Source organism: Anopheles stephensi, chromosome 3 (assembly GCF_013141755.1).
Source record: "Anopheles stephensi strain Indian chromosome 3, UCI_ANSTEP_V1.0, whole genome shotgun sequence".
Lineage (NCBI taxonomy): Eukaryota > Metazoa > Arthropoda > Insecta > Diptera > Culicidae > Anopheles > Anopheles stephensi.
In genome coordinates this window covers 43,607,172-43,631,618 of record NC_050203.1, presented here as the reverse complement: position 1 = coordinate 43,631,618, position 24,447 = coordinate 43,607,172, and the positions used below count along the sequence as shown (strand labels likewise).

The following is a 24,447-nucleotide window of genomic DNA, read 5'->3' as shown; positions in this document are numbered from 1 at the left end:
TCCAGGCACACCACCTTCCCATACGCACGGACTGACTACTCTGCTACGGATAAAATTGAGTCAAGCAAAGTCAGAACTGGCAGAAAGACACCTCTCGAGGTTGTAATGGCAATTGTTCAGCTACCTCAAGACTGGAGAACCCTATCTCACACTTTACACTTGTGCGGAGCTGCGTAAGTCAACACTAACCATCAGTGAAGAAGTCACGTAGTAGGAACCTCGATTCGATAACCTTTTAATAGTGACCTCATATTTGGGTTTGGGGCCTCGTATTAATGGCGTTGTTTAGGAGGTCCCTTATGAAGGACCTCGCCAAAATTTGCCCAGAAGACAGCAAACCGAGCTCTTCCCCCTCCAGGATACATCATTGGTTCTCTCAAAGCTTCCGGCTCCAAGGTCAGAAAAACTGCAATTTCAAATCTCAAACTTGAAGGGACTCCCAAGGAATGAGAAAAACGCACGATTTCACTTCCTTAATATTTGATACCAGAATTGTAAGGCTCCTATCAGATAGAGGCTGCAGGATTCGTGATTTTCACGACGAATGATGTCTCATCAAGCTCAACTACAATAAGGCACGTCAAAGAAACTGCAACAACGTTCAACACGGTTATATTCTGATCGGATGTATATATAACGATAGCTAATGACACACAACTCCCCTGCATTCTGGGTACATGAACAATCATTCCACCTAGACAAAATTTATTTAAAAAAACAATCAGCGTGTTTACGCCCACTGACGAACGATATTCATTATTAACAGCTATTGTATGGATTTAATATTTCCGTTCATTTACGGAAAAAATACGACCAAAATTTGGACATCCAACTTTAATGCCGGGGTACATAAAAGTTCATTTGCATTTCTGTTCGAAGGAATCACGCTTTTGTAAAACATCTTTTTTTTTGCACATCAAACAGTGAAAGCACATTTACATAAATACAGATAGTTCCCAGTACACGCTACCAAACCATGAACCGAACGAAACCGTGTATATTCACTTTCGACAATTCTTTAAAACTTGAAATTATTAGCCTGTTGAAATTAGTTAATGCTGTCCACTCACAGGCAGGCTTTCCGGAATTCCGTGCGTATCCACGAACCCGCGTAACTCGAGTAAGTCGGAAACTGACCTAAGAATTCATGTTTGTTTGAGGTTCAAAACTAATAAAATTTCGATCTAATATGAAAACAAAAACTTTATAAAGCTATATTATAACAGTGTTGTTGCCAACTTACGAAAGTTTAATATATATTTTTTTTAGTAAAAACAACAATCAACTGTCAGTTTTCAAACATCCGCGAGCTGCGAATGCGCGTATCTTGAGTAACGCGCATGGCGAGAACCTACCGTACGCGGACAATCGTTAATTATATTCTATGCAATGTTTCACATTTTCAACACTGTTCCGTGTTCAAAGCACATTTTCTATCAGCTACTCAATGTTACCGTTGTTGCTTCATATTTAAAATATGTTAAAATCACCCTTTTACAATTAAAAACCAACATGACGAACTGACAACCACACCAGGAACACAACTTCCTTGTTAACTTTTCACTACAGTGGCCCTATTCGAATAAGCCTGTTGTTAATTTGTGTGTGTGTGTGAGTGGTTGTTTTGGTTTGTTTGTATCAAACTCGCACTTGTATTGAAAGAAGCTTTTCCTCGTTTCGTTTGCGCACAGATTCTAATTAAAACATTTACTTGAATACAATTCAAGACATTCAACATTGTTTTCCCCCCTGAAAGTCAATGAACGCGAGGGACTCATCGATTTCTTTCTATTACATATAAAGCATAAGTGGAATACATTTGCGATGATATTTGCTTTGCTATATAGATCATTTATACCTCACCGATTACCGCTGGCCTCACATATTCTTTGGGGAAAAATCCAACCTAAAATGGAACGCGAACGTAGTTAGTAAACGGAGCATCATTAGCAAAGCCGTTGTATACTACCTTTTCCAAAGTTTTACCACGCCACCAGCCTTTACTGTCTCCTTCCTTTCCGATTACAATCACCTGACAGCCTTGTCGCATCGGGAGTTGGTTAAGCTCATTGGGTGCAAAGTCATAAATGGCTATGACGATTTCCTCTTTGAAAGGCCATTGGAGAAGTTGATTCAAGCTAAAAGTACAAAATATATCGCACAAGCAAAAAACAAAACATGTCATTTAAAGTCATGGCCATAACAAAAAAAGGCTGCTTTAGTTACCCAGCAAAATTTTCACCCAAATCATTACGTTCGTAAAAGGAAACCAGCTCGATGATGGTTTTAAAATATCTCCTTGTAGAAAGATAGTAAAACACGTTCTGAGGCTCTTTCTTCTGATAAATTTTCATGTGTTTGATTATTTTCTTGTCGGTTCTGTAAGCATAGAAAAGAGAGCAAGCGATTAGAGTCATAAGCCGGGGAATGCATAAAACGGATACGTACTTCAGACTAAGCGCATATATTGTTTCACTTTCATGGGAGGCACCTTGCGGACGGACGCGTAGCAGATAAGTTCCAATCTTTTTGTTCTCTAACCGCTGGGTAGCTGAATCCCGATTCATAGTACCAACGAACCAGTTGAACTCCGAAAGCAAGCGATCGCATACCGGTGGCGGCGTTTGTTGCAGTTGTTTGCAACGGCCAGTTGATGAAATACAACCACGGTGTACTATTATTTCGCATACCTTGCAACGATACCCTTGGTGTATTTTGCCTTTCAGGAACTTGGAACAATGGCGACAGATGACAGGCGTATCGAACGTGTGTATGACGAATTTGTGATCAGTATTCTTACATCCCACGGGTTCCAAAGTTTCCCTTTAGGTTGGAGAAACCAAGAAAAAAACAACGGCTTATAATAGTCAATCCTACAAAACGAACTAACAACACAGCATTACGGTGCGTATGCAAGTAGCTGATGAAGGTTGGGTAGGTTGCGATTTTAAGAAATGGTTAGGAAGGTTGTTAGTAAATAAGTTTCCACATGCATGTATGTAATTGATTGGCAATTAGGAACGAAAAGTAAAGAAGTTTAACCACACACGCTCGTGAATCTGCGCAACGAATCATCATCAGTAATGTGTCGGCGAAATGTATATCTTACATGGCTGTTTCGAAAGCTCTTTTCCATTTTTCTCGCTCTTCTTCTGTTTTCATATAAAGTGTAAATGCAGTAGCTTGGGTTTTGCGTGCTAATAGTAGAGAATACTTTAAACGTCCATCGCGACCCAATGTACGGCGAGAGTTTAGTATTTCTATCCTATAATCAAGCAAATTGTGTGCCTCTCGGAAAGAATATTGTGCTTCCTGCAAAGAACAACAAAATAACGGATAGACATTAACCTTACTGCTGTCAGTATGGCTACATCTGGCACCAATCTTACCCCTATCTTGGAATTCGAATTCTTCACCAGTATCATCACTTTTTCAAAAACGAAAGCATATCGATGCTTCATTTTCTGATCTTCGTGCGCTTTTATGTTAAGATCGCCGTCGAGAAGCAATCGTCCGTACTGTTCAAGGTTGTTTCCGTTTGGTAGATTCAGATCTGAAATACTTTCCTGCATTCCCAGATAATCGGGCAAAAGAATACGTATTCATGAAAGGGTTGAATAATTAAAAAGTTACACTTTCGACAAAGGCCGCGGATACATACCTTAACTTTTTGTATTACTATAAGATGTTCCGAGTCTCGCTTCACTTCATTCGAATACTGTGCAACATCAACCATCGCTTCTTTGGCCCTTTCTAGTCCTCGAAAATCTTCATGTGTCTAAAACGTGCATGCATTAGGCAGATGTAGGCGTTTGCAACAGCTTTTCTTAGCTACACAATACTTACTGGCACTGTTTCTTGTACAAGCTTGTCTAACAATAAATGATACTTTAAAATTCGTTGCATTGGAACAGACAATATGTCTCGTAGCTGCAATCTTCCATCGCTATGCTCTTTTTGGCTTTGCTAAAAGAGGCACATATGTGATGTTTGGAAAAATTACAAAACAATGAATTGGTGTTGAGAACAACGATACTAATTTTTAAAGTTTCCACTTACCATAACGGTCTGTTCGACTGTGTTGGATTTTTTACACACTTCCCGCAATGTTTCGACCGCGCTGGTCATGCTGGAACAGTATTCACCATATATTAAAAAAGGTTCTCTGAATTCGAGGAACGTTGTGCTTAGTTTGAGCTTGGAACCCGGACAGACGGCCTCATGCAGACGATCCAGAAACTTGTTATGAATTTCCACCAGCTCTCTTATGCAAGGAAAAATTGCGCGTATCTCTTCTTTGGAAAGCAGTTTCTCTAGCGGCTGCATAAAGACGTATTTCAATGCATTCAAGGCTTCCAGATAGTTTTTCTCCGTATCGAGCAGCTCCTTAATTACAAAGTCTCGCTGCTCTAGGTTGTTGGTAGATGAAGCTAACTGTTTCAAGATAAACAAGATGAAAACATAAATTAATACACACTTCTTGTCATTACAGTTTGAAACGCGTGTCGTTGATTAGAATAATAACAAAAGTCACTGTTAGGGTATAAAGTAAAGTACATAATGAAAACAAACAAAAAAACGTACCTGATTTCGAGAAGCATTCTGTATCGAGCATAAATCTTGATAGACTTCTTCTACTTTCATATCATGCTCATCGTGACTGCAATATTCTACTGGATTTGATGTACTATGGATGGCCGATGCGGAATGCAACGCAAAATTAAACAAGCGCACCATAAGCGGAAATGAAGGATAAAATAAAAAAAGAAAACAATAATAATTTAAAAGACAAAACTAAATGCACAGAAGTACACATAATTTAGCTCTGAATAACATTTATCAAAGTGTTGAAAAAAAGGCAAAAATCCATACGTTACGTTGTTATACATTTACAGAGAACCTGTTTGTATAATATACGCCCTTTTTTTTCTACATACCAAGCGTGAGTAAAACAAAGTATGTTGCTTTAAGTAAATTGAATAAACTGTCTTTTGTTTAATAAAAAAAAATGTAAATGGCAACACCTACAAACAGAATCCATCCAACATTATTATAATACATTTGCTTCATTATAAAAAAAACTGAAAGTGCAATCATTTCTGCAACAAATCAAATGGATTTTGAGACACCAACAGCTATCATAGTGGATGAATATCTACTACATCCACCCTTGGGCAGCTTAAGGTTTTATAATGAAAAAATCCAATTGATTTGCCGTGTGATGATTGAAAGCGATAACACCAATCGACACTTTAACACAAACGCTTCGTCGTGCCAGTTTAATGGGGAAGGCGTTTCAAAAAACTTGAATAAAGTATCATATTTTGCTTTGCTAACCTGTGGCAAAGTTGAGGAGAAGGTAACATAGCAAAGATCTTCATAGATTTTTTCTTCGTCACGAGCGCAACAATCCGGATAGTTTGTTAGTTCGTTGTAATGATCGTAGTACGTGCTTTCTGTTGCAATATCCGTTTGAAGGTAGAACATTTTTTGGGAAAAGGGGAAACATAGTTAATATAGGCCGAATGAAAAGATCCCTCCGCAGGCTGACATATCGTCCTAACCTTGATTACAGCAAGGCAGCGAACCATTTATTAGCACGATCTCCTTATTATCGCATCCTATTTCAGAATCCAACAAATTTTGACTACGGTTGCATGAAAATAGATACAAAACAAGAACTACATGTTGAAATTTTACTTGGAAAATTATTTTGCGCCAACACCCTCCATATTGATGCGTAAGAATATCGAAAACTATTCAAGGACTCAAGGGAAAACAAACAGTGAAATTTCTCCAGTGATGGTCGTATGAACAAGTAGTCATTGGTATATATAAATATATAAAGAACCCTATCAAAAATGTCCGATTGACCCGGCGTGCACTAATGGGACGTTACTGTCCCATTTTGAGCCGAGGGGACCGACGGGGCTAACACAACGTGTTAAACGTTTTATTACGCGGTTTAGCTGGACTTTCAAAAAGAAATCTGATTTTTTATATCATAGCAATGAAAACGATTCGAAGCTAAACAGTTTCTTACTCACCTTGCATGTAGATCTTTGTAGATATCATCATCTAAACTAGTTCTCTCCGCCTGCACAGAGTGTGGAGCGAAACCACTGAAAAACAAACAAATATTTAATTAATTAAAAAAATACAATTATAAAACAAATTCATGTCCTTCAATTTAATCGAACAATTATATCGTTGGGCATACACATTGTCTAGTAAGTTCTGCACGAAAAGATTTGACCATCGAGCGCGTCTAGACTGTGTAACCTAAAATGTGTCCCTTGCTTATCTTTATATGTGTAAATTGTAAGTAAACTTACGGTATGTTGTGCGAAGTTTGCACCTTTCTGCATGTTGACAACTTAGAGAGAGTCAGGAGCACCCGATGAAAGTTTGTTAGGTCGTACAGCATCGTCGGTTCGAACAGATCGGCTTCCTTCAGCCCGAAGTTTGTTTTGCATGCTTCCAGGAACAGTTTTATGTTTTGTATGCAAAGAAACTAAGCAAAAGTACAATGAAGGTAAAGCTCAATGTTGTACGTGCAAACATCATATCAGATACGCCATATCGGAGCAAAAAGAACCACACAGGGGAAATACATACGTGAGCCATCTGGGGCTTCCTGTTGAAATCTTTCCTGTCGAATGACGATGGGTCAAATAGGTTGACCAAATTGCACAGCAGCACCCCATCGCGCAGGATGGTAGCGAGCACTTTGATGTCCGAGTTCGGATGATTAGCACGGTGGTCATTCGGAATGATGTTGCAGCGGGTCAGCCAGGCCGCGCAATCACGCCACAACTCATCAGCCATGGTAGCGGAAGCGACTGGAAGCGTGGTCATTATTGGAGGAAGAGATGCACCGTATTTTTTTCGCCCACGCCCAGATACGGTTAGGATATCGAGGCTGAGCTCTTTCCCAGAGGTCGAATCGCTCGGCGCAGAGGAAGATGGTGTGAGAGAAACGTAACAAAATGTAAACAACGCACTACTTTAGTTGCAGATTAGTAAAATCCATAATGTTATGGATGCGGAACCGATATTGTTCACATTCCCAGTTGTTTCTGCTTGTTTTTCACGATCTTCTTGTTCTAGCTGTCTGCGTTTTGTTGTTTTGCGCTGCACAACGGGCGACTGTTCGGTCATACACAGTGAGGGTTGATCATTTGCTGTGGTGAAGGCACCCAAATCGAAGCAAACGGCTGTAGCTGAAAACCGATGCAACACGTTTGATAATTTTCATAAAATTTAATCAGTCTTGCAATTGGATGCGTTGGGCGATAGCGTAGCCAACAGCTATGGTCGCATGAAGAAAAAAACCAATGAAAGCTTGTATTGTTTGGCAACCATGTATCTTTGACATTTCGCTGACGTTGGTCATTTTGATACATCAGCTGAGGAAAAATAATAACAAATCTTCTTATCACATTTACCAGTGGCGTCACATCGATCCGGCAGCACACAGATGGCGAGGACCCAATATCTGCAACAAGTAGAAAGTGTTTTCTAACTAGTAATTGCAGGCTAGGACCCTTATATTGCTCAAAATGCAATGATTGATCTTGGCGGTCCAAAATCATACACACATTCAAACATATCGATATTCGGCGAAGTTGGACATACCTGAAACATCTAGGATTCTAGGTGCGGTGTATATAAATACAAAGTAATCAAGCAGCTCGATTCGCATTCAGTTTTGGTAGATTGGTCAACGAATTAATCGAGTCCTATTTGCTGCCGTGTGTTTGTGGTTCGTCTTATTGACTGCCGGGGTAGTGTGAAAGCATAACGCGTAGCAACAAAATAAAGTAAGTGACCGAAATGTGTAAATGTATCGCAGGAGTAGAGGATGCTACGGCGCGCGTAATAGTTTTAGTTGAAAGAAACTATGAAAAAAGAAGCTTTCCAATTGCGCTATTCATCTCGATTCAACAAGGAGCGAATTATGATTCCATCTTTATGATACCTCCCACGCTAGGATAACTGTTATGTAAGAAAGCGGACCATCGTGCCCAAGCGAATACAAACAATTTAGTTTGTCGCACGACAAGCATATCGATTAGTGAGTAAACTAAATTAACTGATCATCATCAAGGGTTGTAGTGAACGCAGGCTACAAAATCTTCTTGATTGAGCCAATGAAGTGTGAAATGATAATCTCAACGGCATCTTCTCCAAGCCCGACGTTAGCAACGCGACAACTTTTAAAAACTTTTGCTTTGCCGATCATCGAGTGGACGTCTGCGGTGATGAATATTCTTATTAGACTGGGCTTATTTATATTTTCAATTGATATCGATCGATGACATTTAGTGCGTGATTGTTAATCGGTTTGTTGGAATCGATATGTGCCATCCTCTACCGTGCGCGTGCTTTATTCGGCAAAGCAGCTGAGACAGCATTTTGTAAAAGAAGTTTTTCCTGTTTTCAGGTGTCTTTCACTATGGCTAGCAACAACAATAATTCGACTCCTGCCACCCCCAGCGGAACAAAGCAGTTTGCGTAAGTGATTTGCATTATCAGTATTAAGCGTATGTTACGAAAGGGTGAATGATATTTACCAGTCAGCCACTATTGTAGTCAATCATCGATAGCAGTGGCAGAAGCAGCAGCATCAGCATCATTGCCGGCTGATAACTCGTGAAAGATTACTGTTGAAGTAAGCTATCTGACACGAACATGAAAAAAAGGCGACAGATAAACTGTACGGTGGCGGTGATAGAATTTTGAAATCCAAGGCCCTTTGCGACTGTACACTTGACTATCAATGCATTTTGATAACCCATTAGAGGTACAGTGTTTACCCGAGTTACGCGGTTCTCAACTTACGCTGGTTCGGAGTTACGCGTATTTGAAAATTGGGCAGTACTCAGAGTTTATTATGTGGGTAAAATTTTTGAGTTTCAGTAACTCGAGATATGCTGATTTCGCTGGTCCAAATCATTCACGTATTTCGGGAAAAGGTTATATTTTGTTATGTATTGATAATGTTACACGCGTGCACGACGATAGCGCACACATAAATTACCAGCATTTTAGTACCAGACAGGCAGAAGCGAATGTTCCTGAATAGTTCTAGATTCTAACATAATCAAAACTAATGTTTTTAAAACCAATAAGGAAATTATTCGGCTGCGATACATTATTGTTTTATTTCTTTACGTTATTTATGTCCTTTGCTGTTGAAAGCGTATAAACAATATCGTTTCGCCATTTCAGGATTATTATACGGTAGATAATGAAATAGAACGAACAGCGTTTAAGGTAGTGTTCGTTGTGTCATCTTTACCGTTGTTAAGCTTATTTTTAAATTAAGATTACATAAAGTTTGTCGCACAACTTTACTTTAAAATGCTTGGATAACGTTTGTTAAAAAAAACATCAATTCAGCGTATTGTCCCGTAGTATTTTACTTACTGACGCGTAGTTTGCGTACTAGTACATACATTGTATGATATATACGTATAAATAGATTGCTTCGCTATCGCCCTCAAAAATAGCGTAATCTGGTCAGTTAGTTCATCGAGGATCTCGATTTGCTTTTGTCGAATAAGAGGAGATGTATTATAATGTAGCATTTGTATTGTTGTTTATGAACTTTGTAGCCAGTAAGGATTTTCGACATTCATGTAGGATCATTTTTTCGTTTTTTTATCAAATCGATTCGTTTATAGGTACCGAACATTAAAGGTAGATCGACAAAAGTTTGATGAGATGATCATCCTTCCTTTGCCTGGTTATGGTGGAAGTTTTGCAAAAAATCATTTGTGATCAAAAAACTTCAGTGTTAGCCTGTGCCGCGCCGCATTGCAGAACGGGCTTTGTTTGAAGAGGGTTGAGGCTGAACACAGACAAGTCAATTTTTTTTAAAATGTTGAATGAATCCCTAATCTGATCAAATTCCGATTTTGAATGCTTATAAGCGCCCAGTAACGCCCAGTACCTTAATGTGAAGAAATAAGTACCGATGGACGAGCGAAAGGAATGCAAGTAGAACGAGTACTTGGGAATAAGACACTTGAGAGGTACATAGTTAATATTCTCACAGTGCGTCTAATAAGTGCAGCGTGTGGAGGGAAATGATTATTTATCATGATTCAGCCTATTTCCATATTCTTATTTTAGATGCAGTAAAGATGTTTTAAAATACATGTTTGTTTTTCATTGTTTCCAGTTTACTACCAAAAATTGTCAACGGTGGCATTGCCGGTATAATCGGTGTGTCGTGCGTTTTTCCTTTGGATCTTGTTAAGACTCGTTTGCAAAACCAGCAAGTCGGCCCAAATGGAGAGAAAATGTACAATTCAATGTAAGTAGCCATTTCGAAGCAATATAAATCATTTCGCACCATTTTAAGTGGCTCATTGATTCCTTCCTCATTGATGTGAAGTCTTCGCTATCGCTGAAAAAAACACTGTACACAGAGTGTGAGTGTCCATGGTTCGTTCACATTAGTTTACGTGTGTTTTTATTGTCCAGTTGATTATCATTGTGCTACCTATGATGAACTTTATTTTTCATGTTATAAATATACTCATTGTTTCTCATTGTGCATTGACACTTCGTAATGAAGAAATGGTCAATGAAATTGATTCACTCTTCCCATGACTAATAGTAGTTTTTTTGTAAGGCCTTGTCTGCGGACGTTGGATTTGGACATAAGCCATCAGAGATCCGTAATCCATGTTTTTTGTTCGAATTTTCTGTTAGTTATTAAAATGATACAAGCTCATTATACGTTCTTAAAACAGTGAATGTGTTTAACCAGCATCTAAATTGTAAAATGTTTCAGGCTTGACTGTTTTAAGAAGACTTACCGTGCTGAAGGATATTTTGGTATGTATCGTGGATCTGCGGTAAACATTTTACTGATTACACCAGAAAAAGCTATAAAATTAGCGGCCAATGACTTTTTCCGGCATCATTTGACCACATCCAATGGGTAAGTGCACTTACAGGAGCGAAGGGAAGGAAAAATGCATAGGACTTTTTTGTGAAACATTTTCTATAGCACTCTGCCAATCACTCGCCAGATGGCCGCAGGTGGGTTAGCTGGTTTGTGTCAAATTGTAATTACTACACCCATGGAGCTGCTGAAAATTCAAATGCAAGATGCTGGTCGTGTTGCTGCACAGGTAAGTTTTGTAGACGCATCATAAAACATTATCGTGCTAGGCAACGAACAACAATTTGGACGTTTGAGTTACTAACGTATTTCTTTCTTCTTCCAGGCCAAAGCAGTCGGAAAGACCATGCCGAAAGTGTCCGCCACCTCGATAGCGATGGAGCTTATCCGTACCAAGGGAATAACGGGACTGTACAAGGGAACTGGTGCAACGATGCTGCGCGACGTTTCGTTTTCGATTGTATACTTCCCATTGTTTGCTACACTTAACGCACTCGGCCCTCGCCGAGACGATGGTAGCAATGAGGCCGTATTCTGGTAAATAAGGTGCTAGATTTCGCTATTACAAAATGGTAATCGAAACCTTAATTTTAGGTGTTCATTTTTGAGTGGTTGTGCTGCTGGTTCGATGGCAGCTTTGGCCGTGAATCCGTTCGACGTAGTCAAAACGCGTCTTCAAGCATTGAAGAAAGTTGAAGGTGAAATGCAATTCAACGGAGTCGCAGATTGCATTGGGTGTGTACAACAGAACGCCTGGATGCCTCCTAATTTATTGTGATTTATCACTCATTACTTCATGTTTGATTGTTTTCCTATTTCCAGCAAAACGTTGAAGCACGAAGGAATAACTGCATTTTTCAAAGGAGGCCTGTGCCGTATGATTGTCATTGCGCCTCTGTTTGGTATAGCGCAGATGGTATACTTCCTGGGCGTCGCGGAAGCCATTCTTGGTATTAAAACCGGTAATAAGTAAAGCTGTGTTTATCGTCATGTAGTGTGTTGTTTGCTGTGGATCGAATTGTATCGATTTGATACAAAACTCAAAGTTTCCTTTGACACCCTGAGGACAAAACATTCAATTCGAACATTCAACATAACTCACGCAAACAAAAGTCAACAATAGCGGAAGAATGATACTAAGCGTAACTACTCTTTGGCCCCGAACGGGATTGTTAACTCCGCATCGAAACGGATGTTTAATTTTTTTGTTTAAAGTGAACATAATGTTGTGTTTAAAAATGTATGTTTTCAGCATGTAATTACTTCCTTGTGTAAATTACTTTGAGTTTTTGTTTTTTGGTTTGAAATGATTTCCGTGATTTATCTGTTTTAAGCGGGCATGAATGTATGTTTGTTTTATTTCTTGTTTTTTTTTGTGTAACATTTGACAAAGTCTAGTAAATCCTTCCTTTCCGATCTGGGGGTTTGGCTAAAGAAGTAGTTCTAATGAAACAAAGGAATCAAACAGACTCTAGGTGGCCGTATTCTGTAAAAACTACACTGTGCGATGAATAATGAATGTTATTCGATGTTATTTTACGACAAGCTTTGCAGTTGTTTAAAAGCCTGTAGATGTGTTCAATGCATATAACTGCGTAATTGCGACAAACTGCAAGCCGTAATCAATAGCCAATATTTCCATTAGGGTTGGTCGCGTTAGGTTTTATTTTAAAACGTTATCTAAAATGCACGTAATCCTGTTCAAAAATGGACCATGTTCTCAAATGTATGTTTTGATTGAACATTCGGCAAATCAAATTAATTAAGAGTTTTATTTGAAAGCAAACGATCTGAATCAAAAATTCTGAAGAAACCACGCTTCCAATAAATAAGAAATGACACACTAACTAGCTGTAAATAACTGTGGCACAAATGCTATCATTGTTGCTACAAATAATCGATGACCTGTCCATTACAATGAACTAAAGAGCAGTTGTGGATGTGAAAGTATGTGCATTTTTGGCCTGGCATTATGCCATATTACTCAAGAACTAACTTTGAAATGTATTTTAGTGAGTCGTATTAGCAGTTTGGTTTAAATTTGATAAACATACGGTTCAAGATATGCTCACACTAATGCTACAACCACATATCGTTTGCATTAGAAGCAAAGCAAAGGCAACAAGAGAGGGAGGGAGAGAGAGTGAGAGAGAGAGAAAGGAGAGAGAAGTAGAAAAAAGAAAGAAAGTAGAATGCTTTAAAAACAACTGATGACAATAACAAAAAGTAGCAAAGTTGTATGATTGATTGTGGTATAATGATTTAATGCAATAATGGCACAGAGTACATCGTACGGAACCTAAAGCATGGTTCAATGCATGAATGTCAATAAAATGTAACAATTGTCATCCAATTACAATACTCCGTAAACATGTGAACAAAATAGTCAATTCGAAGCGGATAGTACCGATTCATGACAAAATAATAACTAAAATTCAATGTACCACAACATATAGCAGTAAAACTTATAATAGCATGTCAATACTTGTATGGTGCTTGCGTTAAGATGTACATTTTGTAGATGGTGAATTATTCTTTGTTGAGTTCGACTTTTCTATTCAGCTGATTTGATTGGGCGATGTGGATTTTCCTGTTCTTTCGGAAGTAAACATTGGTAATTTGTTCTGAAAGTCAGCCTGTAAGTCGTTTTTCTTCACTTAACGATTTATGGCACTCATAACATTAATCAATTAACTGTATGAGTCATATCGGGGCGGCCCGGTGGTAGATGCGATAACGGCGCTGGTCTTCACGCGACAAGACCGAGGTTCAAGTCTCATCTGGGCCGTTCCTCCATAGTGAGGACTGACTATCCTACTATGTGGTATCAATAAATCTAGTAGCGCACAAGCACAATTTTGGAATATATATTTGTTTGTGTTGCAATTGCTTACAACGCAAATTAAGATACTCAGGAGAACAGGTATGGGGCGGTCCGGTGGCCGAGGCGATAACGGCGCCAGTCTTCACACGGCAGGACCGGGGTTCAAAATCCCATCCAGAGCGCCTCCCGTACGTAAGGCTGACTACTTTTCTACGGGTAAAATTAAGTCGCAGAAAGCCAGAAATGGCAGGCCGAGAGCGCTCGAGGTTGTAGTGCCAAGGAAGAAGAAGAAGAAGAAGAAGGGAGGACAGGTAAAAACCTTGCTGTGCGATACTTGGAATAAGCATGTTCTATTTTCTGATTAAGTACTGTTGTTCTTTTTCGTTCTTCGCAAACTAACTACGGAACCGCTTACGGATTCCCTACGGATACGCTTTGAGGCAGATCACCAATTTGAGCTGTTCATAAAAAATAATTCCTTGTTGAATGCACTATGTGCAGATTTTTTTTTTTCTTACTCTGCTACTCAATGTGAAATCATGTAAGATTGATCCCCTTTTATCCTATATTAGCTACAGTACGGATAAAGTGTCGTTTTACATCGTTAAGGATGGTTATTTTTGCACGTCAGAATGGCTTCGGCCTTCCATCAACGTTTCCCTTGCTTGAGTTCGGCCTGCGGATGGTTATTTATTATTCTATTTCACATTAAGTACTAACGCATTAACTAAATAACTAAAGGAGTGAAACAAAAAATTACAATGCATTTCCTCGCTGCTATTTGCTTTATCCCGGGCACGCACGGTTGATAGTTCCATAATTTGTAATTTTAATGTTTTACGACTGCAGTTATTTCCGAAGGGCATTTTGTTCTAGCGCTAAAGTTTGTGTCATGTGAATTAATTTTGATGCATAAACACATTTTTATGATCTATATGAAAGGAAGATACTATCCTGTATGTGGTAATGACTCTGGTGGGCGGGAAGGGGAGAGGGGCAGTATTCAAAAAATCTTCATGACATTATCACAGGAGCTGGTCGGGTGGCAGCAATTTCTCTTTGTCTATTATTAACAGGGAATCCCGGGTTTCGTCCCAAGGATTTTTATCGGAATCCCATATGTTTTTATTTTCGTCCAGAGATTTTATGGACGTTACTTTGATTTTTTTTGGGGCCACGGTGCATATTTGCCCATACTTTTTTTTAATAGTTTTTCAAAATCGTCTTAACATTTGAGACCTTAAAACAAACCAAAAAACCATTATGAGATGGATCAAAATTTGGTTCTAGTAATTTGACAAGAATATGATTCTATTATATTCATATATGTAAATGCTGAGACATTTGATTAAAATATAGGAAATAAGGGAAAGTACAATTTTAACATTTGTTTCTTCTTCTTCTTTGGCACTATAACCTGGATTCATTCAGTTCAATTAGTCAAATAAGTTATTTCTGATCACTCATTGCCTGGGACGCTAAACCATCTTTTGCATCTTCGTACGAAGAAGCGGCTATATAATTACATAGTATAATTTGAATCAGGCCAGTTAAGTAAGAGATAATTCAATCTCACGCTTTTCCCATGCTTCATGGAAGGCGTTCCTGGAAGAAACTGAAAATCTCAAACCGGTAAGTAAACGCAACACCATTGATGTCTAAAGAATCGCCTTTTTACTGTTTTTTCTGATGTGGTTTGCCATGACTGGCTTCTTTTCCTTGTTTAAAGAAATGTGTAAGGAAAATGTATTGTATCAATAAAGTAATTCCTGTGGTCCTACCAAGTGTAAGACCGAAGCCGCTATTATTCAGCTCGTTGAGAGATACAATTGTTGAAAATGGCTTGTATAGCAGTAGGCGGTGTATTAAAAAAATGAAAAAAGGAAAGGGTGTACTAAAAATTATTATCCAATATGTTTTATAATCTTGTTGATGTCTATTCATGGCAAGGATTGATCTTGATGGTATTTGGTCCTGTTGTGATCAACATACTGCTTTTGGATCACTTTCGCAAGATCATTTTGCTAATGCAAGCTTCGATGCGATGCTAGTCAAAGAAAGAGTAAGATTGTCACAACCACAACTTTGGGCCGGTTTGAATTTAAACCAAGGTTATGCTGTAGAAACATGTCCAGCATCATGCATCAATCAGTATCTGTAAGTATTTTACCACTTCACTGCAGGGAAAGACACGTTAAATTGTTATACTCATGTTTCCCATGCTTTGCAGAGCAGCATCATTCTTGTTGCTCCCTATAGCGTTGCGATTAGTAGTGTCTAGTCTAGCCGGTCATCGAACCACAAGCAGACTCACAAACGGGAGATGCTAAGCCTAAAGAATTAGCTCCATTGTGGGAATTATTATTTGCAATTCTCAACATTCTTTGGGCCGTAATTACAGTTAAGGTACAGTTAGGAGACTTCTTGCATTTTTTATTCTGTCGTGTCTGCATCTGCACGCATCATCTCCGCACCAGCGTAGTCATGAACAATCAATTAGCCCTTTCGTTTTAAGTGTTTCAACCACTGTGTGCTTGTAACAATTTATTCTTCTAGCTACAATGAAGATGCCCTTAGACGTAATTAGTTTAGATGTCTATGCATTGTGTTGTGCTATATATTTTTCACGGTTTTTTTAATCTGTTATGTTTAAATGTATCGTTTTCTTATTTTAATAATTGTACTCTATCATCTATCAAATCTTAATGTGTAGCACTCAGTGTACAAAGTCGTATACAAAGCGATAACCTTTGAAGCGATTGCGATGATAGTTTTATGGAGATGTGTGATGTGGTTTGTTATTTATGCTTATTTGACATAACCAAAAAAGTCATACCTTTGATGTGTAGAAAATATAAGCAATCTTCTTAGGGAAGCTATCGATATACCGATAATTACTTGCAAATTAGATTCAATTAGTGACCTGCCAGCTTTTTAAAGTGTACAATTTCTAGTGTGTCTAGAGTCTTCAATGGCCAGACAAAAGTGCAGCTGTTATTATGCTCGTTTGCCCGTAACGTATGTGCTACTCTCGGCTAAAATCGAGCGGTCCGGAAAAATGGAACGAGAAATATCAATTATGGTACAGGCGAGGAACGGAACACCGTTCCGGCGAGGATTGTTGCTTATTCTTTGCATCTTTTTCGCTTCGGTGCGGAATTTACGGGTACTATGGGTGCTTGTGTTTTTTACCCAGTTTTCATGTAGCCAAATTCCACAGTTGTGGAATTGTTTAATAAAATTTTATTTCATTTGAAACAAGATCTTCCTTTACCGCCTAGAGTATTGTTATAAGAGTTAATAACAATCAGCTCACATATTTGTATGTTTCGCACACCATATCTTAAACACAAGGCAGCATCACGTTTAACGTCTTTGCTTGAGTGAAAAAAAAGCAAAAAACATAAATTGCGCATAAAACGCGAGAATTTGCAGTGCCAGTGCTATGGGACAAACCCTGACGATGGACCAGCAGGTAGTGCGGACTGGATGGGATTTCTTGCACGGGTAGTTGAATAATTTAGCCGGGTTTGGTTTGGGTCGGTGGATTAAGCGAAGGGAATTGAGCTCAATCAGCTTACAGTGGTCGGTGCGTACCGCGCTTCCTTCTCTCTTTGGTCCATCTTCAACGTTATCTTCCTATCTTGTTTCAAATGCATTAGTGTATGTGTGCCACTATGCATGTGTGTTTGTGTGTGTGTGTGTGTGTCAGTGTGCGTATACTTGAAGCTTTTCCAAGCTTCTACGCGTACACTTTTTTCCTTCAGCGCGCGCTCTCGCTTTCTCTCTTCAGTTTTATGCGCATTCTTCGATCCGTGCCGCGATCGCGGCATAAAACGTTACCCGTTGATGCTGCTGTGGCCGCTGATCGAGAGGTCGAGCGCCTTGCTAACTGTAAACACACCAAGAAAGAAGAAAGAAGAAAGCAAACCAAAGAAGTGGGTCATGTTATAAAAAGGCAAGTTCAAGGCAATGCGTCTCTTAGACGTGCGGTGAAGTTTGCGCAGAAAAGAACCACCAGCGGTACAAAAACAACAGCAACAGCAGTGCACCGTGCTTTCATTCGATCCCAGGAAGAAAGTCGTATCCGTGGACCGTATTTTTTGATACTAAATCTAGCACACAAGAAAAAAAGGTTTGTTCTTGTCGGGACGCAGAATTGTTAACGTGTGCGCGCACCGTACCATTTGATAGTGATGTATATTGATTATATGTATCTGATTGTAGTCATACGCGTGTTGTGTATGCGATCGTCTTGGCTAGCGTTTGGTATGCTTAAAGAGAAAGTTTTTTCGAAAGCATCTTGTGCTGTATAGTGGCAGTAAAAAACGGCGTAAGACTAGGAAACAATGTGATGAAATAATTTGTAGGATAATGTTGTTAAAGTGTGATAAGTGTTGTTTATTAAGCTGTACGGACGTTTCGATACACATACTTCTACTTGATGCTGGGCGACATGAGCGCCCTATTTAAGTGTAGCACTGTTTTTGTTGATTTTTTTTGTTATCAAAACATGTGTTAATGTGCTGCGTGTGCAATCAACAAACAGATGTTCATCTAGTTCACGTGTTAATTGTGTATTGCGCTAACAGCAAACTACCGTTCTGTAGAAACCGGAACAAAAAATTTCACCAATAAAATGGCAGCAAACGTTACACGAATCCTAGATACCCGACCAATAACGTCTACAGTTATGGGAACACGGGAAAGCCTTTTACAGTTATCTTTTATTTAGGTTATAGAACGGGGTTTCCAATGTCATGGTGGCATTCACTCACTTCGGAAGATGAGTGCAACCGACCATTGGAAGGGGAGTTTTCTTTTCTCAGCCCAGATAATGCACAGAAACACTGCTGTGGAACGGTGTTGTAAATATGCAACTGTGTAAAGGCGATTTAGCTTTAGTTTTATACACTTTAATGCATAATATACTTTGGGAGGAAGATACGTCGACCCACGTACGGTGGGCAGCAGGGTGTGTATAAACATTGAGTGGAGTTGTAGTCGAATGGGATCCTGACCTTTTGTATTTTCTTTTGCGGAAATTACGCTGGTCAATGATTGGAACTTTCTCTTTTGCTGGCAGTGATATTTTGTCTGTCTCTTTTGATTCGTTCGTATATTCGTCATGCACCGTAGATCCACATTACCACAGCAGTAGCAGCCTCCGAAAAGCACACGTTGGCTTTGGATGGGGAATCCCATGTACACATCTGTAGACTACGGGCATTCAGAACTACTTTGTCGTGATAATCATGTGTGTTATTATTTTAAGTATTCATTATTCCATGACGACTGAACGTGATATGAAATCGCTTGCTTATCATGTTACAGGACGATAAACGATTCTAATGAAATGCGTTAATCTTTTCAAAATCTTCTCATCAACGAGCAGGTTGACCCGTAAAGAAATGAGTCCAGCAGGGTGCTAACAAGCCCGGCAGAAAGTTTCTGGGGCACCGGGTTTCGTGTTAATTTGTAGGTCGTGTCTATTCTAAACCTTGCACGGCGTAAAACAAGTTGTGAGCCGCTTGTCTTTTCCTCACAAGTATTTTACGGTACGGTTTTTCGGTTGTTTCTGTCAGCAGACATACGTTTTAGATTAGGTTGAACAAAAGAAGAGTTAACAGACAAGTCATTGTGCTGGCGTAATCTTTTTACGCAGCGTTTGAGCGAAACCATTACAGTTTAAGGTAAACACACACTCACACACACATGAATCGTCGATCGATCGTGATGCGCCCGAAAAGAGAAAGTTTTACTCATGGATATTATATCATGACCGTCGTTTTGTTCCTTGACGCTGGGTCAGTTTTTTGAGTGCCATGTTTCGATGGAAGTGAAGGTGCTGTTTTGGGACATTGTTTGTGACATAGCTGTTTCGTTTGTGTGTGTGTGTTTTTATAAAACTTTTTAATACAATCCTTAAGACGAAGTTGCTTTTTGAAATTGCGGGAAAGCTTTGTTGAATTTTCTTCAACAGGATATTTGAATGTTTTTCGAGAATTCAAAAGTGTGAGGAGACATACGAGGTAAAAGTGGTTTTAAGTTTGTACAGATGAAGTATAGTGAGCCATTGGATAGTTTAAATTTAATATAAATTACGAGAAGACAGCATCAGTCATGAAATGACGCATTATTACTTTTTACCTTTCAATTCCAGCAAGATGAATCACAAAGTTGGACAAAACATGCTTGTTTTGGGGCTTGTGTTAAGCAATCTGGTGATCTGTACCTTGGCATATCCGCAACAGTACCAACAGCACACGGTGGAGCAGAGAAAGTTTGCGGAAAAACCGAACGCCATTAAGAAAGTGGCGCTCGACGATATCGATGAGATACAGACCAACCAGATACAGGAGGGCGGATTTTCATGGTCCAACATGCTCGGGCTGCTGATGCAAATGATTTTCAACGGAGGCGGTGGTGGCGGCGGAAATGTGCCGACCAAGTCGGACGACATCGACAACGGTGTGTCATCGTTCGGTCAGTCGCCGTGGGCCAATGTGATTTCGGTTGGCCTGAAGATTATCACCACCCTGCTTGGCGGCGGCGGTGCCGGAGACGGCATCGATAAGGTCGACAACGGTGGTTCTCCGATGCAGGTAAGCCAATGAATGCGACGGGGAAGCTAGCATAGAGGGCATAGGTGATGGATTTGTTTCGATTAGTGTGATTAAGTAAAATAACTACTTACCTACATCATACAGCCAAAAGGGAAAAAAAACAATTCCAACACGCTTCACTAACTCCTTCTTTGTGCTTCGTTTATCCCATCACAATGTATTAATTGCTCATTCCGTCCAAAGGATGCCTTCGCTTGATTTCAATGATACCTGACGCACTCAGATAGAGCGTCCTTTTCAGATGGCGTCACAATCAGAGATTTTGTCGGCAAAGAAACTAGCCAGAAGACAATGTAATCTAGCTGAAGGCATCGCTCAAAGACAGATGGCTCGCAACGAATGATGTTTTATCGTGCCTCGTTTTTTTGTTGCTTCATTTAAATCGCCCATTTTAAACGGGTTTTTTTCGGAAACCTCTCGTGGTTGTAGTGCCAAACCAGAAGATGTTTGATTTGTAAAGTAAAGTTGTAAAGGCTAAAAATGGTACGGAAACAACATCATTCATATCCTTACCATCGGATTTAATATAATATCCGTTACACGTTTCACAGACATTCATTTGTAATGTTTTAAATTAGATAGCTTGTGCCCGCTTTGTTTATAAATGCCTGTGAATTACATGATTTAATGATTGACGAGCTTTCGTTGCGTTCCTTATATTTGGCGCTGTAAAAATGCTGCGTAGAATGTTGCTTTCATAGTATAATTTAATCTTCATTAGCGCGTTAAGTAACAATTCAACAGTTGCAGGTCGTCCATCTCATTCTACCAGGAAATTCCAACTCATCATTCATGATTTAGGCTCGATTGCATCAACCGCATTACTTAACATCAACCCTCACAAACACACTCGGTTGCATTTGCTATGTTTTATAGTCGTACGCTTATACTGCTTTTTGTAGTATGTTTGAGCTTTCGAAAAGTGTAGTTTAATTTAAATTGTCTCCTCTGAACATTTAGAACGTTCTAGCTGCCGTTTTCACAGCCATGTTTGGCGCCAAAGATCCGGACCAAGTAAATACGATGGCAAAACAGGCTGGCGAGGTACGTATTTGTACATTACGTAGTGTTTATGCCTCATGTAGTGTGCTTTAGCTGTAGGTTGTGAAATACAGTTCTGTTCTTCTCTTATGTAAAAAAAAAACTACAAATACCACCAAATCTCTACATTTATTTACGTGGAAACAAAGGTTTTATTTAGAGCTTCGACATAATGTACATCAATACTAAGGTCGCCAAACACTAATACTAATTATTTCACTGCAATTTATGGCTGGGTCTTGTGCAGAAAACGTGTCCTCACTGTCTCTTTCTTGTTTTTGATTAAGTATTACTTTGCACAAAAATTAGTTTGTGTTGCAATGTACACTTTTAGCAAATTACCCATCTGCGTCTTTCTTGCAAACGTAAACCAATTTTAAGGTGTCTGCCCAAACCATCGGGAGCGGTTTGAAATGATAATGTAAAACTATTGATTGTAAAAGTGCAAACTTGATCTGCGTAAACTCATTTACTCAGCTGTATTACTGCGTGTGTATGTGCTTTCGGGATCCTTGACAGCTGCATACGAACTTCGTAAACACGATGTACCACACGATGTACTGTTATTTATCGTTCCAGTTCATTAACATCGTCGTAAATCTGCTGGATGCGCTGAAGACGTCGTTTTCCCATCGTTCACTGACCGCCCGGAATCTTGGCAAGAAGGACGTGATCAGCGATGCCACCGTTGCCAGTTTGAGCATGATGAAGGGCTACGTACGCAGCACGCGCAATGCCGACGATCGATGCATGCAAAAGTTTCTCTGTGAAGCAAACATCGACTGCATGGGCGCGATCGGCGGTTCAAGCATATTCTGTCAATTAGGCTCGTAAGTATCACACGATATTTGCATGCTCGATCGAACTGAAACGCTTACTGAAGCTGCCATAATACTCTATTTCAGGTATGCTACCAGCTACATTCTAGAACGACAAACTGGCAAATCGTTTGAAAGCTTTTACGAAGCTGGCAGGAACGGACGTTCCGGATTCGATTGCCGACAGTTGTACCTGGAATGCAACGAAGTATAAACCGAAGGACTTGCGCTTGAGAGCATCGGTATGAAACGAAATCACAAAGTGAATCCGAACTACGCACACTCACACACAAACACACACACACACACACACACACACACACACACACACACACCGACACGTCCATACAAACACAACACCACACTTGTTTTTGATCTACACTCTCAATTAGACAAAACTTCAACTATCTAGGATCGATGGAAATGGTGGGGGAGGGGAGAGGGGGGGGGGGATGGTGCACGAACCATATTTCGTGGAAGACCCCCACTATCTATCGAACCCCGATAAGCCAAGATGTAGCTTTTAACGTTATATTATATGTAGTGTTATTGTGGAATTTTTGTGTCCGTACTATTTATTCTTATTTATATTTCTGTCTTATTTATTTTGGCACTAGATACCGAGTATTCGAAGGTTCTGTTTTGATTTTTTTTTCTCAAGTTCAATCTTTGTTTGGAAACCGGGGCCGGGTGCCGGGTGAAGTTACATTCATTGATTGAGTTGCATCATTTCACAAACGAATGCTCATAAGTGATAGAAAAAAGTAAGATTAAAATGAATGAATGGTATTCATACGAACATTTTTCCATCCGGCGTAACGAAACAGAAGTGGACACTTTACTGTAGCAATCTACCTAGACAAAACCATGTACCATGCAGAAATGACAATAATGTGTCCATCATTATTCAGACAGTGCAACGTTGAAAGCAAACGACTGCAAAATAGAGATACAACAAGAGGATTGAAATAAGCGTTTTTACTTACAACCAAATCCGAAACATTAGCGAATTAGATTTTGTATCATATTATTGAACGAGCCTAAAACGGACTTGTGTTGCTACCGTAATGGATCGAGCCAAATATGTTTAACAGCAACAGAAGCAGGAGCAATGAAAACAACAGCTAAATAGTAACAGTAATGTTACAAAACTTTAACAGGTAACAGGCTAGCTAACTGGAATGTTTGCTTCGTGCGCTGCCAGCCCACTTCTTGCGCTGGTTATAAACATCCGCATCGTGATCCAATTTCTTCTCTCCGGGCTCTCGCGCGGCTGGAGTGCATACAACGACAGATCTCGCGCTTAGCACTTGTTTCCTGGGATAACCGTCTTGTATACAGGACTAGATTCTGATGCTAGGGCTGTCTCTTCTTAATGGGCGTCTTGAGGAAAACACGGTTGTCGTTCAGCAAAGGGCGCCTTAACGGTAGCGTCGACTGTCCAGCGCTACTTACTTGCCGCTTAGCACTCGAGCAATGCTGACAATAAATGAACTAAGGACTACCTTCGGCTCGTGCAGCAGGCCAGGGACCTATGTGTCGAGTATTAAACGCTGTCTGTGATGTCTTCGAGCCTGGTATTCCCACTGCATAGATCGTCAGTCTTGTTAATGTCCTGCGTTTATTGAAACCCGGCCCGTTACCGTTATTCTACATTGAGAACCCGTGTCGAGAGGTCTAGCAGTTCATCGAATAATCATTATTTTATTATTTTATAATTATGACGACTTGAAGCCGTATTGTCCGAATATTGAATTTTTTTATTAAATTAAATATTTAATATTAAGTATTATTAAATTTAGCAATTTATAAATTAATATTTTTGTAAATTTATTACTGAATAGTTATTTTTATTGGTATCATACGGCCTGGCTACATTGCTAAATTGGTACTGCTATTGCTAATACCAACGGTCGATTTGCATGCGATCGCTAACCTTGCTCGAGTTTAAGCAATAGAGGGCGCTTATCGCGGAGCCACCATCATTCATCATTGATGAAGACTCCCAATTGTGAGATGGTGATGATTGCTGTAAATGCAATAGGACGGAAGGAAATTGTTTGTGTTTTGCAAGTTCGTAAGCATAACTATGAGCGAATGATAGTTAGCATGAGCAAGACGCTGACATTTTCGTTTCAGCTTTGCTGGTTCCAACGAACGGTCGATATATGTCATCATATTGCCTACCCTTGATAAAATGATGATGATATGATAAAT

General features: G+C 39.5%; 3 protein-coding genes across 11 annotated transcripts; 2 read left to right on the top strand and 1 right to left on the bottom strand.

The window, feature by feature from the left end:
• Window positions 1-667: 667 nt before the first annotated feature.
• LOC118510957 (protein vav) lies at window positions 668-7,148 on the bottom strand. 2 transcript variants are annotated; one of them, XM_036053415.1, is made up of 14 exons: window positions 6,619-7,148; window positions 6,336-6,514; window positions 6,048-6,122; window positions 5,565-5,647; window positions 5,338-5,456; window positions 4,060-4,434; window positions 3,847-3,966; window positions 3,662-3,778; window positions 3,390-3,566; window positions 3,110-3,312; window positions 2,449-2,823; window positions 2,227-2,379; window positions 1,970-2,138; window positions 668-1,906 (listed from the first exon to the last, which is right to left on the bottom strand). In XM_036053415.1, the coding sequence occupies exons 1-14, from the start codon at window positions 6,856-6,858 to the stop codon at window positions 1,853-1,855; spliced, it is 2,439 nt and encodes an 812-aa protein (XP_035909308.1). In that variant the 5' UTR covers window positions 6,859-7,148; the 3' UTR covers window positions 668-1,852. The 2 variants fall into 2 exon arrangements, with proteins under 2 accessions (XP_035909308.1, XP_035909309.1); XM_036053416.1 differs by lacking the exons at window positions 5,338-5,456; window positions 5,565-5,647 and adding an exon at window positions 4,585-4,687.
• Window positions 7,149-7,422: 274 nt separating this feature from the next.
• LOC118510959 (mitochondrial glutamate carrier 1-like) lies at window positions 7,423-13,403 on the top strand. 4 transcript variants are annotated; one of them, XM_036053422.1, is made up of 8 exons: window positions 7,423-7,823; window positions 8,447-8,517; window positions 10,190-10,324; window positions 10,808-10,957; window positions 11,027-11,150; window positions 11,247-11,458; window positions 11,516-11,656; window positions 11,744-13,403. In XM_036053422.1, exons 2-8 carry the CDS (start codon window positions 8,459-8,461, stop codon window positions 11,892-11,894), a joined length of 972 nt encoding a protein of 323 aa, XP_035909315.1. In that variant the 5' UTR covers window positions 7,423-7,823; window positions 8,447-8,458; the 3' UTR covers window positions 11,895-13,403. The 4 variants fall into 4 exon arrangements, with proteins under 4 accessions (XP_035909315.1, XP_035909317.1, XP_035909316.1 ...); XM_036053424.1 differs by having other exon boundaries at window positions 7,457-7,823; window positions 8,431-8,517; window positions 11,744-13,100; XM_036053423.1 differs by having other exon boundaries at window positions 7,457-7,823; window positions 8,428-8,517; window positions 11,744-13,100.
• A 3,894-nt stretch (window positions 13,404-17,297) lies between these two features.
• LOC118510958 lies at window positions 17,298-23,202 on the top strand. 5 transcript variants are annotated; one of them, XM_036053417.1, is made up of 5 exons: window positions 17,308-17,703; window positions 19,909-20,350; window positions 21,332-21,415; window positions 21,992-22,242; window positions 22,318-23,202. In XM_036053417.1, exons 1-5 carry the CDS (start codon window positions 17,411-17,413, stop codon window positions 22,442-22,444), a joined length of 1,197 nt encoding a protein of 398 aa, XP_035909310.1. In that variant the 5' UTR covers window positions 17,308-17,410; the 3' UTR covers window positions 22,445-23,202. The 5 variants fall into 5 exon arrangements, with proteins under 5 accessions (XP_035909311.1, XP_035909310.1, XP_035909312.1 ...); XM_036053419.1 differs by lacking the exon at window positions 17,308-17,703 and adding an exon at window positions 17,710-17,880 and having other exon boundaries at window positions 22,318-22,459; XM_036053421.1 differs by lacking the exon at window positions 17,308-17,703 and adding an exon at window positions 17,902-18,078 and having other exon boundaries at window positions 22,318-22,459.
• The last annotated feature ends 1,245 nt before the right edge of the window (window positions 23,203-24,447 follow it).

Bases quoted from the DNA above. Each gene is read 5' to 3' on its own strand.
- LOC118510957 (XM_036053415.1), bottom strand. From the start codon at position 6,858: ATGACCACGCTTCCAGTCGCTTCCGCTACCATGGCTGATGAGTTGTGG. The intron at 2,824-3,109 runs GTAAGATATACA...TCCAACCTAAAG, and splicing joins AGAGCTTTCGAAACAGCCAT to GGAAACTTTGGAACCCGTGG. The intron at 1,907-1,969 runs GTAGTATACAAC...GTTCCATTTTAG, and splicing joins GTGGTAAAACTTTGGAAAAG to GTTGGATTTTTCCCCAAAGA.
- LOC118510959 (XM_036053422.1), top strand. From the start codon at position 8,459: ATGGCTAGCAACAACAATAATTCGACTCCTGCCACCCCCAGCGGAACA. The intron at 10,958-11,026 runs GTAAGTGCACTT...CATTTTCTATAG, and splicing joins CATTTGACCACATCCAATGG to CACTCTGCCAATCACTCGCC. The intron at 11,459-11,515 runs GTAAATAAGGTG...CCTTAATTTTAG, and splicing joins AGCAATGAGGCCGTATTCTG to GTGTTCATTTTTGAGTGGTT.
- LOC118510958 (XM_036053417.1), top strand. From the start codon at position 17,411: ATGTGTGCCACTATGCATGTGTGTTTGTGTGTGTGTGTGTGTGTCAGT. The intron at 17,704-19,908 runs GCAAGTTCAAGG...TTTCAATTCCAG, and splicing joins GTGGGTCATGTTATAAAAAG to CAAGATGAATCACAAAGTTG. The intron at 21,416-21,991 runs GTACGTATTTGT...TTATCGTTCCAG, and splicing joins TGGCAAAACAGGCTGGCGAG to TTCATTAACATCGTCGTAAA.